General features: G+C 30.6%; 1 protein-coding gene across 1 annotated transcript; it reads left to right on the top strand.

Moving 5' to 3' along the window:
- The first annotated feature begins 7,734 nt into the window (after positions 1-7,734).
- LOC129223185 (uncharacterized) lies at positions 7,735-12,610 on the top strand. Its single transcript, XM_054857752.1, has 3 exons — positions 7,735-7,852; positions 11,853-12,187; positions 12,588-12,610. The coding sequence occupies exons 1-3, from the start codon at positions 7,740-7,742 to the stop codon at positions 12,608-12,610; spliced, it is 471 nt and encodes a 156-aa protein (XP_054713727.1). The 5' UTR covers positions 7,735-7,739.
- Positions 12,611-13,953: the final 1,343 nt, after the last annotated feature.

The following is a 13,953-nucleotide window of genomic DNA, read 5'->3' as shown; positions in this document are numbered from 1 at the left end:
AATTATTTTTCATTGTAAATAAGTGGGAATAAGCTATAAATTTCAGAAATAAGTTTTAAAACTATCAAAAATTTATTTTTACATTTTCTTGAAAGTATCTCCCACGGAGATACAAGCATTTTTTTCAAAAATGCAAAATTGTTCTTGAAGGTTTTTGGCTCTCATAACGCAGAGTTTTTAGTCAAACGTTACTTAATTTTCAGAATATTTGACAGCATATTAGAGAAATATAAGAACAAAATTTGAGGTTGAAATATTGAAAATTTAATGAAATATGAACATTTAAAGCAATTAATCACGTTCGAGCATGCGCAGTGAACGTTTAATTCACTGCGCATGCGCGAAAGATAGAAATTTATAACTTTCATAACTCAAAGCTTAGATGTATCCTACAATTCATAAAAAAATCCACCTCAATATCTTTAAAATTCAAAAAGTTATCAGCAATCTAATGAGCCGAATTTCTATAATTCTTGGGTAGGCGATGAAAGGTAAGGGGTCGTTTGCAAACTGGCAACACTTTCCTGTTATCGTTGCAGAGTTATTTATGATCAGAATGGATTATTTGCGAAGGTTCCCTCACGATTCGTCGTCTAGCTAAGAAATATTAAAATTCGGCTCATTAGATCGCTGATAACTTTTTATATTTTAAAGATACCACGGTAGGATTTTTTTTACAAGTTGTAGAATGTATTTGGGCTTCCAATTATGAAAGTTATAAATTGCTATCTTTTGCGCATGCGAAGTAAAAAATAAATTGGTTTTAACCTTTCATATTTCAGAAAATTTCCAATATTTTAACTTCAAATTGTATGCTATGTTTCTCTAATATGCTGTCAAGTGACGACACGAGAAATGGCTAAATAGCGAGCTTTACTCGAGTAACGAATTTTGGAGCTAACGCGAATTCCTCACCCCGTAACACGAAAATTTTGGGAAGGGAATCGCAAGGCGTAAGTATCACCTTATCACCTTCTTTTATTGGGTACTAAATATTAGTTTCGTGAATGGACTTTCCTTTCAGCATCACTGAAAGAAAAAGTACCCCACATTGTACTAGTCGAAACATCGCTTTGTTAATTTACAAATCGCCTCTCAGCATATTTTTCATTCTAATTATGAAGTTGATGAAACATTATTTCACATAAGCGGGCTATTAATCTAAAATTTTAAGAGGAATAATAGAAAGTTCCTGACAACTAAAGAAATTAAAAGATTTTCGATATTCTTGAATAAGTAAAAAGTGCGTCGAATATAATTACTGTATATACTGTATAGTACTACTGTAGTGCTGCATTTTATTATTGCACATACTATACGTACCATACTGTTTCATTTTATGCCATTCTCTCCCATTGATTTTGTATACCCTAACCGTAACCATATTTTTATCTAATAACAGTTTCTTTTTAAATACAGTAAAATGTCAGTTCTCTACGTTTAAATTTGGAAAAATGAATTTAAGCAATGGGCTAAAATAGTTTTAGGGGTGTTTACAAATGTCTAAAATTATTGGTAAGTTCATTAAAAAAAATCGTATAGATTCTCTTTTCCTCAACGCGAAATGTCAACCTACGTCTAGGAACTCATCCTTCACGTAAGTATCGATAGTAAATGCGGATGACATTCATATATTTTAGCTAAACGGGCAAATTTTTCTTGAAACGGAAGCATTTCCGTTATCATACATTTTTATTACACTGTAATATTAATTGTTAGCCGGCCAAAAAGGCAGTTCAATGTCATCCTCTTCTATAACATTTACAGTAGCTTCCATATTAAGAGGATATTGACACAATAATCTTATTGACATCTAAAATGTTTATCCACGGGACATTCTCTGCTGACAGAAAACACAAACGTGATGCTATTTCGTAGTTATTATTCTTTTCTTTCTAAGCCATGCTGCTCGTATTTTTCAGAGTCTTACGAATCTGATTGATGCAAGTTTTACTCGCGTAAGACTTGCAGCAGTCAGATTGTTTGAAACGTCGGTTTTTTTTTTTTTTTTTTTGAAACTTTATTCAAAAGTAGTTTCAAAAATCGCTACAAACTACTTTTTTTTGTAGCGAACTACTCGCTACTCTACTTTTTTTCAAAAGTAGTGCGCTACACTACAAACTACTAAAAAATGTAGCTACTACAGTAGCGTCGCTACTTGTAGCGCGCTACTTCCAACCACTGGGTATCACCCATTATTGCAAGCCTTCCATTTAGTAACTCATGCACAAAGTCCCATTTGCTATTCCATAGATGCAATGTCCAAAATCAATTTTCAACTTAGTTATAATTTTCATGACTGTGTTCAAAAACTAATACTTGTCAACTTCATATTTTTGAAGGTTGAGTATTTCCATAGAAAAGAGTTTCTTTTTTAATCACAAGAGAGTGAAAGGATTGATAAGAGCTATGCACAAACAATTGACAGTAAGTGATCAGGGTTGCATGGTTTTTACCATATGTGGTATTTACCGCCCGTGGAAAAACCTTTTTCATCCATGATTTTTACCACCTTATAGAGAAAAAATATCCATGGTATTTTTTTATTGTTTCTGCCATTTCTTTGTACATGCTTTTGTTTTTTAAAGGAAATTGAGGCTGTTCATGTTTAAGCCTGTAAACATGAACTGTTCCCATTTTTATTTATATTAAAATTAATTTTTAGTGGTAGTACTCATTTATTCCAAGTCATTACCTAATTTACAGCTGCCATCTAACTTTAGATCCTTCCATTTTAGAATGAGTTTTGGACTTGGAGGGGGGGGGGAGGGATAAAAAGGAGCAGTAGTTTTTAACTTGGTGATGATTCAATGTGAATTTTAAATTGATTTTGCCGATTTTTGCATGCACGATCATTTTAAAGGGGGGGTGGGGGAATTGGTTCGAAATTTTTTTTTCTACCTATGTGTTTTTAATAGTATATATTGAAGAATAAATGAAAAATATTGCCAACTTTTGGCTAAATTTAAACAATGTTCTTATGACTTAATAATACCGTAAAATCCCGAAAGTAACCCCCTATCGATTATAGCTCCCTTTTTTTGTGGGAAGTAAAATTATTTTATAGTCCCAAATTTACCTCCCCCCCTTCACCTACAAATTTTCCATCATCTTCATTTGCCACTCCCTCCAAAAAAAAAAAAAAAGATAATATTTTCTGCTTTACTTAGAAAGCCTTTACAAAGATTTATTTCCCCCTTCATGTGCAGGTTTCCTTTTCCATAAAAAAAGAAAGAAAAGAAAACACAATGATTATTTAAACAAAACAAAAAAAAGCAATTGTACTTCTTTTTATTCATTTTGGAAGGAGCATTTTTGTTCTGACTTTTGAAAATAAACAATCTTCAACACAACGCAATTTTGGAAACGCGTTGCTTAAAAATTAGCGTGAAACTTAAAAATAACCTTTTTTAAAGGAGAAAGAAAGTACTTGAACAAGTTTAGGGTCATCAGAAATGTATAATTTACTAAATCAAGTAAAAGATTTGTCAGTTTTTACGTTTGGGAATTTTGTAAAGCGCAGTTTTTGAAATTACGATTTTCGTAACAAATTTGCGGTTGTGATTGTGATTTTTGCTTCTATTTTGAAACAAGAACATTTAAGATTTTGCTTTTTTTTACTGTAACCTTATTACATTCAGCACATGATGAATTTTCAAGCGATAAATTAGCGGGTGTTTGGCAACTTAATGTGCAAACTCCTGTCTAGAGACGTACCGAGTAGCACTTTGGCCGAGTACCGAGTACTCGGCCTTTCATTACTCTACCGAGTTACCGAGTATTCGGCCTTTCACTACTCGGCCAAGTTACCAAGTACCAATTATATTTTAAGAAGAACCATTGACACACATGTGATGAATTTTGAACTTATTGGAATAGTTGTATTGACCTCCTTGTCCATATAAAAGTTTTTAAAACTAAATTCCTGCTGAAATTTAATTGCACATTATTTAAAAAATTTTGTTTTTGTCAAAAATTTTACAAAAAAATTATTTTTAAAATTAAAAATAAATAAATAAAAGGTGTGATTAATAAAGTTGGAATTAAAACAAATTATACCAATCTATTATAGTTCTAGTCTGCCAAACAAAAATAATTTTAAAAAGCAAATAAAACAAATGTGCAGGAACATTGCAGACATGTGTTTCTGCAGTGGATGTCACACACCTACACCGAACGTCTTTTTCAGTGCATAAAATGTGAGCTAAATAATGTAAAGACATTTGACAAAAAAATCCGACTTTTGTCGGATGCCTTTAAATCCACGAGCTCACATTTTGTGCATTGAAAAAAAGAATTCCTTGTAATGCCAAAACATGTGTCTGCACTGTGCTTTTAATGTTGTTTTTTTTTCCTTTTATATTTTAAGCAAAGGTATTTTTATATTTCTCATAAGTAATTTTTGTTTGTAGCAAAAATCCATTTTTAATATAAATATTCCATATTTTCTATACTTTTTTTTGCACAATTTTTAATAAATAAGATTTATTAACTTTGGAGACATTAAATTAAAGATTTATTCCATTGAAGCATTGAAGCATTACAAACTTCATTATTCTCAAAATTTAAATTTGACTTCTAAATTTGAATTGTAAATGATTGCAGAATATTATATATGCTTGCGCTTTTTTATAAATTTTAATATCTGTCTTGGACAGTATTCGATTTTTTGCAACTACTACTCGGTATTGGCCGAGTATCTGATCAAAATTTGACTGAGTGCCGAGTACTCGGCAAATTGGCCGAGTAGGCTGAGTACCGAGTTGTTACCGAGTACTCGGTACGTCTCTAATCCTGTCTTTCGAAATAAAATGGCGCCCATGTGCAATTTATTACGAGAAAATTGACAGGTTTTATTTAATTAATTTCTCTTTCTTCGTTAATTTTAACTCTTATTTACTTATTATTTCTTTTCTGTACACTAAAATTAATACCACTAAAAACAGTTATTTTGGCAAATTTTTCAAAAAAATCTTGATTATAAACCCCCCTCCCCTCCTGAAATTAACAAGTTTTGTTTTGAAAATAGGGGGGGGGGGGTTACTTTCGGGATTTTATGGTATGTATTTTTGTACTATATTAACTCGTAATAAATATGTTTTATAAGTTCTTATGTTTAAAAAATATTTATTTTTCTGTAATTTATTCAAATAACTAATTTTTAAAGAATATAATTTTTGTGCACATTCACGCAGTAAAATAAATGCAATTAATTTTTTTCTTCTGAGCTAAATTTTGAAAACAAAGAATGAACACGAATTCAACAATCCAATTGAAAGACAAAACATGAATTTACCAGTTTAAATATCATTCTTTTAACAGTCTGTGGCAAAATACAAGTTTTTTGTAGTGAAAACAACAATTTAAGGTTTTGTAGCACAAAACTTGTCCCCACCCCTTTTTCCATATTTTGGATTTTTTAAGATAGGTGTTATCTTGTTACTTTTCAAATGGTCCAATGGTTGTTTGCCATTATGTATTAATATATTCATACAAAATTATATATAATAGTAAACAATAATATTAGACATGTAGAGACTATATTAGTAAATGTAGCAAATCACTGCCTGTCAGCAAATAAACAAATACTAATGCTTATGACATTTCCTAGATTTTTACCAGTAAAAACCTAGTTTTTCCCATGTACTGGTAAAAACCAGTTTTCCCCGGTAAAATCCCAACCCTGTTAGTGATTTTTTTTATTAGAAGTCCAAAACGTGAAAAAATTCTACAATATCTGAAGACTAAAGACAGAAAATAATTTTTTCAGAATCTCAAGCAAAGTAGAAGCAAACCATTATCTTGAAATCAAAAAATAATCAATTTCTGCCAGTTATTTTCTGTGCATTTTTTCGCTAAATATAGTTTTATTGTTACATAAAATTTATTTTTTGCATTAATTATTTTGTACTCAAAATTATTTACCACTTTTCTGATTTCTTTATCCTCTTTTAAAAAGACCCATAACTTGCCGAAGATATTCAAGGATTTTTAATGTGTCTAAAAAATAAACAATATCTTGTACACTTGCGTTTAGCAACCTCTAGTTATAGCGACCGATTTTGTTTGGAGGAAAGAAGTTGTTATAACAAACCTTGACTGTAAAATTAAATTGTAGTTTTATGTTGTGTCTGAATGAATTTTAAAACAACAGAATAGGGGTTTATTTTGGGAGGGGCCCTAACCAAATATTATGATAACTTTCAAAATTTAAGCTGCACCAAAGCTGCAATATGTAAATCTCAGGGTTTGTTGATTTAAATCAAGTGATTTTAAAAAAATCATTGCTTTAAATCAATTGATTTGAATCAAGTGATTTTTTTAACAAAATCACCAAAATCAGTTGATTTTATTTTTATAAATTAACTAGCTGTACCCGACGCGCGTTGCCACGCCAACAAAAAAAATATATATATATACTGATTTTCATGACAATCGGTTGAACGGGGCAGAAGTTGCTACTCTGCAGTGCCACCTGGTGGCGAGTGGCTTCAATGAGCATATTATGCACCTTCTCCGTGGAAAAATACATATATATAGCAATTTTCATAATAATCGGTCCAGGTATCAAGTAAAGCCGTGACTATACTCAAATTTTGTACTCACGCAGTTTGCAAGATCAATCAATCGCTAAAAATATCAAATAGAAGAAGTTTTAAATCCCCTCGTTGCATGAAAAGCCATAAAACAATAAAGAAAGAATTTATTTGTTCAAACTCAAGAAAAATGGCAACAGCTAACTTCTTATCAATGAGATCTTTCACACGAATTAATTTCTGCAGCTGATAATTTTATTCGTATTTATCCAATGGATTGTGACTTAAATTGGAATAAAAAAGGAACTATGGATCGGATTTTTTTCGAACTGGTCTATAAATATTCCCAGTACCGAAAATAACAAATCGCGAAAGTTTCAGCCAAATCTGCCGGGTAGTTTTTGAGTTCATGGATGACATACAGACATTCATTTATATATATATAGATTTTGCATTTTTAGAATGTATTGCCCTAAATTTAACTACACTACATTATAATATCTTAACTTCAACAGGCAAAACTACATTGTTCCCTCTTTCTGTGTGTGTAACAGATTTTCACTCCTGTAATATTGATTTTACTCCAAAATTGCAGTTTAGAACAAAATAAAAATTTGCAGTTTTTCTTACACCATGACTAATATAGTTAAGAAAGGGAATTGTTCAACATATCAATTCATACTAAAAACGTATGGAGGGATGGAAATCTCATCTTTAAGCAAAGTATAAAATAAAATCACATCTTATCTAAGCATTATAACGTATTTATAAATCTTCAAAATTTATTGAATAGTTAGAAAACTTAAATCTTAATTTCAAATGTAAGCTGAATGAATTCATCTATTGTGTGAAATATATTATGTATATAAATGTAAAGTAATTAATATCTAAAAAATTTTGAAAATTTAGTAATTAAAAAAAATCCAATTAAAAAAAATCCGACTTTTTTGATTAAAAAAAAATCCGAACTCTTGTAAATATTTAGTTTTGGTGGAACATGTAAATGTGCCAAGAATAACGACAAAAAAACATGAATTTGTTGTAAGCCATGATAATCTTTTACCCTAATAAACATATTCTACGTCAAAATACTATTTAATCTTAGTCATTTCTTCAAAAGTGTATTCGTGGTATGTTTTGTATACAAGTTTTGTTTCACTAACCAATTTATTAAACATTTTATATAGGAGAGGCATAATTATAATGAAGAGAGTGAAATGTTATGGACGAGTTAAAAAGAGTGTTGCCCTTGAAAAGCCAGTTGTCAAAGATTTCTTTGGAGAAGAAGATTACAAAACATCGCTGTGGGACTTTGAGTAATTACAAATGTTTATCTTTGTGTGTGATAAGTTAGAAACATTGTAACAATGTTAAAAGCACACAAATAACAGTAAGATTTGTAGACACATATTTCGATGCAACAAGCTCAAGGAATGCGTTTTTTATTTTTTGCAAAAAATAATCCAACAAATTTTTAAAACTGTGCCATGTCTTTTCATCCATAAGCTTTTTTTTTTGCATTGAAAAAGTTTATCGTAACACAAAACATGGGTCTGCAAATCAACATTCCATGGTTCAATTTTAATGGTATTATAATGTTTCTAACTTAAGTAATCATTTATTTGTAATTTTTACTATTGGAAAAATGAATTTTTATACAGGATATTTATAAACTCTTGCATAGACATTCAAAAATTTCGCAAATTTTCAAGCTGTGAAAAAAAGAAAAAACTAGTATTTTTTTCACAGGAAAATGGAAATGTTTATCTTTTTTACCAATTAAAATGTAATTTAATTGTTATATTTTCTTACAAAACTGAAAAGTGCTAACTATTTAAAAATATATGCTGTCTGTTTTTCCTTCTTAGAAATATTCATAAAACTTTTACTATCAAAAAAGAAATATATATATATATTTTTCTTACTGCCACTAGATTTCTAAGTTCAAAACATTGAAAATTATCCAATTCAATCATCCTTCGGGAGAGTTTTGCGTAAGGTATGCTAAATCAATTTTTTGACAGATATTTTTAAAATTATTTTTGTAAATTGACATTTGAAACAAGAAGTTCTTGTCCTACATGTGAACGATGTACGCACACACACACATACATATAAATGCACATTAAAGATAGGTTTATTAAAATTTTAACTTAAACGTCCACTAATTGATGTTATTGATATAATTCTGTTCTATGTAAACATTTACAGATTTAGTGAGAAAAGTAGCATATAGTAAATGCTTTGGTTGCACAGGGAAATTCAATTGCCTTATAGCTTGCATTATCAAAGTGGGTGTTCTCATGTAGGATACTGAACACACACACACACACACACAAAAAACATCTATTATAAATTTTTAAATACATTTTTAGGTGCAAAATTTTTTGAAATTTTCTATTTTCCAAGTGGAAATAAAGCCATCCAGAAATAAAATCTAGTTTTCCTCCTGAATTTTCATTTTTTCCTTCTGCCATTCCCTTCTCTAGCTTGCACTGACAAAGAAAATTCATTGGAAAAAAAAAAACTATTTAAGATTTATACATAATTCTTTTTGTATTTTGATCTTTACCTCATTGGTCCCCCCCCCCCCCCCACCATTGGTACAATATCAGCTAAAAGCATGTAGGTGGCATTGACCGAAAACTGAAAAAAGAGTCGATGAAAGAGAAAACTGAGAAGGGTACCACAAGGATGGTTTTGTTGGTCAACCCTGCATAGCAGCTATTGCCAAATTCTAATCATGTTTATATATTTATAAGGAGTTATGACCAAATCCTCACTCAAAAACTGTGAAAACCCAGCAAATTTTGAAAAAACAAGAAAGTTCAGGGAATTTTATTTTAATGAAAAACATTTGGGTTATTGAAGTTGCAAAAATCTGTTCAAATATATGAAATAGCAAAAAAAAAAAATTTTTTTTTTAAAAATAAAATAGGAAATGCTAATTTTACTTTTTTTAACACTAGAATTACGGCGATCTTTTTATACTTAGAGGTACGGTGGGGGTCATTTTGACCCCTGAGAAGAAATTTGCATAGTTCCCTAAATAATGTTAAATACTTGTAAAAACAAGTTTTAAATTATCATATTTATAATAAATGCAGTTTATTAAAAAAATTTAGAGATTTTCAGAGTACATAATGAAATATTAAAAAAAAGTCTAAAATGCCTTTCCAAAAACCAGCGATGTTTCAGTTGCATTTCAGAAGCTAGCGGCTAATGTTTCCTTTTATGTACAAAAACATTATAAATGCTTCAAGTTCTTAAAATGATATGTTCTAAGAGACATTTTTGAGTTTTTGCTCTGTTTCAGCACCAGTAAGTGTATTTACAGTTCTTTTTTCTCAAAAGAGTCAAAATGACACCTGCCCGCACTTTTAGTTGTAACCCTTTAGTTTGGGTTTAAAAGAATTACAATTTTCTTGAAAACTTTTTATTGCTACACAGCACAATAATTTAGGAAACGTCAAGGAAAGATAAGCTTTTTATGAAAATACAGATTAGCAGTTAGCAAAAAGAGTTTGATTGGGGTCAAAATGACCCCTCCCGTAATTCTAGTGTTAATAAGTAAATATTAAAATGATGTCTATCATAAAAGCAAAAACTATTGTTTTATTTGTTATGTATCTCAAAATTTATGCTAATTTAATTTAGAGAGCATGAAACTAGAGATCAATATTTATTGTTCTGCTTAACTTCTGTATTTTTTACTTTTTAAGGTCCAAGTAAAGAATTGTAAAGATGAGTCTTTTTCTTTTTTAAATAAAAAGTTAAATAAATTCAATCACCATTCTATTATTTCAGTTATAATAAATTTTTCTTTACTTCCCTTTATTTATTTACTAATTTTTCCTTGTGTTGAAACTATCAGGATATTAATGTCCCCCCCCCCTCCCAAATATTAGTGTTTGCTCGTTTGTATTGCTGCATACTCATACAGGGAAAACACAGGGAATTTTTTCTCCAGAAACGAGTGGCAACCCTGTCATTGAACTGGTCTCAATTATTTTTCTAGATATTTATACTTAAACAAGTGTCAGTAAGTAGGATGAAGTAATGAAAAAGAAGCAAGATATTCATTTTTATATTTTAGAATGGGAATATACAAAATGTTGAAGCTGAAATAATCTGTCCACTTTTTCTCCTTCTCAAAAATTTGTGATCACCTCCACACATGAAGCTTAGAAGGTCGCCTCCCTTTCACTTAAAACTTTGTCCTAATTTCCAAAAAGTGAAAATAAATTGAATTAGTGGTAGGAAAACTTGCCACCTATGTTGTAGTTTTAGCTGTTTTTTTGTATATTTTTTATAAGCTATTGTGAAGATAGTAACCTGGCTCCAGTCAACTGATTTTCAAGATGCTGGAAATCGCCAGTGTCCATGTTGTATAATTATGCAGTATGTAAGAGATCACTCGTGTATTAACTTGGCTTTGAATACCCTTGGTAAAATTAAATTTCTATTAGTTTTGCATCGAAGTGAGCCCAAGTGCCTCCATCTGCCGGGGAAAATTGGGTGTCCAAATTCTCCTAGTAATAGCATCCACCAAAAGTGGTGCTACATGAAAGAATTGTAGTTTTAGCTTTTTTTTAAAATAAGCTGTTGTGAAGATTGTTTCCTTGCTCCAGTCTGTGGATTTTCAAGATGCTGGAAATCGCCAGGTCCATGTTGTATAATTATGCAGTATGTAAAAGATCCCCCGAGTATTTTTTGGTGTTGAATACTCTTGGTAAAATTAAATTCCTATTATATTTTTGCATTGAAATGAGCCTGGGTGCCTCCATTTGCTGGGGGAAATTGGGTATCTGAATTCTCCTAGTAATAGTATCCATTGATAGTGGTGCTACATGAAAGAATTGATGCTATATCAGGATATCACTCTAGGTTTGCAAAAGATAAAGCTTGTAACACAGCCCACTTGAAATGGGGGGGGGGGTTAAAATTGTTTTTAAAACCGCTTTAGAGAAACTATTAGCTTGTAATTTGTTACTTATCTACAAAAGTTGAAAAAGAAGAAAATGTTCATATTCCAGTAATTTTTCAAATAATGCATAGTGTGGGGATTTACTGATAGTTTTAGTTGCTACTTTTAAAAAAATATATATTTGTAGCTGTTGATTGACTGATCAATGAGACCATCAATTCGGCTTTTCAGTTTATATCTTGGAAATGAGGATTTAAATTTTGGTCCTCTGGTAAGATATTCAACGAGGTTTGTTTTACTTTGTTTGAATGTATGCAAAAAATGTTGGTATGATTTTCCTTCCCATTTTTTCATTTTGATATTTATTATATGATTTTTTCATGTTTTAGCTCTCTGAAGAAGGATGATAAAGAAAAAGAAAGTAAACCAGTTAAGAGAGCCGGGAGGAAAAAGATGAGCAGCCAACGTTACTTTTTTCCAAGCTCACCTGATATGTTTACTTCCTCATCTTGTGATTCAAAAATAAAATTAACAAACAAAAAGGGGCAAAGAGCAAAAAAAGAAAAAAATAACAAGAACATTCCAGAGTCAAATAAAATAAATTTGAGAAAAAGGCTAAGAGACAAAAATAATGAAATTGATATTTATGATGCTGAAATACAACCCAAATGGTCAGAAATTGAAGATCATGATTTGTGTTTAGAAACATATAAGAGATACGAAAGTAAAAATGTTTCTGTTAAGTGTATATCACGAATACAAGATTATGATAATTTAATAAAATTAACAAACAAAAAGGGGCAAAGAGCAAAAAAAGAAAATAATAACAAGAACATTCCAGAGTCAAATAAAATAAATTTGAGAAAAAGGCTAAGAGACAAAAATAATGAAATTGATATTTATGATGCTGAAATACAACCCAAATGGTCAGAAATTGAAGAGCATGATTTGTGTTTAGAAACATATAAGAGATACGAAAGTAAAAATGTTTCTGTTAAGTGTATATCACGAATACAAGATTATGATAATTTATCTGCTGATAAAGAAAACCAGCCACTAGATGTGATTATTCTTTCTAGTTCCCCAAAACTTAAAGACAATGTTTTAAGCAGAAAATCTTCCAGAATCAAACATAAAAGGAACTTGAAGAGTTCATCTATATTATTTGATAGCACAAATCATGTAGAAAGTTTTCATGCTGACGAAGTATCTCTAGAAAAACAAAATTTAGTTATAAGTCACTCAAAAGAGTCAGAAAGTCTCAGCCCAGCATTTGATAACTATCTTGCTCTATGTCAAAACCTGATTAAAAGCAAGCAGCAGTCTTTAAGATTTAGTTCTAGTCCTGAACCCTATGTTAGTAGAAAAATTAGTAATTTCTTAGAAAATAGTATTAGCATTAAAGACTCCCAACGTTTAAATCATAGCAAACAGCATTCTTCAGAACTTAATGCTAGTTCTGAGCCATTATGTGTGAATGAGAAAATAAGTAATTTGTTTGAAAATAGCACTAGTATGAAAGCCTCCCAAAATTTAGATACTAGCAATAAACAAGCTTCAGAACTCAGTACTAGTCCTGAAGCCTTGCTTTGCAAGAAAATTAGCAATTCACTTGAAAAAAGCATAAATGTGAAAAACTTCCAACTTTTAAATAATAGTAAGAATGAGTCTTTAGAGCTTGGTGTAAATTCCGAACCCTTGTGCTTTCTGAAGCAAACAAGTAACTTGCTTGAAAATAGTATTAGCATGGATAGCTCCCAACATTTAATTAATAGCGAGCAACATTCTTTACAAATCAGTTCTAATCCTGAAGCCCGTGTTAGCAAGAAAATCAGCAGTTTGTTTGAAAATAACATTAGTACGGAAAACTCAAAGCATTCAATTAATAGTAAACAGCAGTCTTCAGAGCTCAGTGCATATTCTGAACCCTTATGTGCCAACGGGAAAATCAGCAAGGTGTTCAAAAATAGCATTAGTATGAAAAACTCAAAAAATTTAAATGACAGCAGGCAGCAGTCTTCGGAACTCAGTACATGTTCTAAGGTCTTGTGTGATGACAAGGAAATTAGCAATTTGTTTGAAAATAGTCGAAGTATGAAAAATTCAAAATGTTCAATGAATAGAAAGCATCAGTCTTCAGAACTCGGTGCATGCTCTGAACTCTTAAGTATTGACAAGAAAATTAGCAAATCGTTTAAAAATAGCACTAGTATGAAAGATTCAGAACATTTAATTAATAGCAAGCAGTCTTCAGAACTCAGTACAGGCTCTGAAAAACCCTTATGTGCTAAGGAAAATATTTGCAATTCTTTTGGAAATAACACGAGTATAAAAAATTCAGAGCATTTAGTCAATGGCAAGCATTCCTCAGAAGTCAGTACACGCTCCGAAGTTTTATGTGTTGACAAGAAAAATAGCATTATGTTTGGAAGCAACAGTTTGAGAACCTCACATTCTCCAATATTGTCTGTTGAAGTGGAAAATATTTCT

The sequence above is a fragment of the Uloborus diversus genome, chromosome 5 (genome assembly GCF_026930045.1).
Source record: "Uloborus diversus isolate 005 chromosome 5, Udiv.v.3.1, whole genome shotgun sequence".
Lineage (NCBI taxonomy): Eukaryota > Metazoa > Arthropoda > Arachnida > Araneae > Uloboridae > Uloborus > Uloborus diversus.
This window is presented reverse-complemented; position numbering and strand designations above follow the sequence as displayed.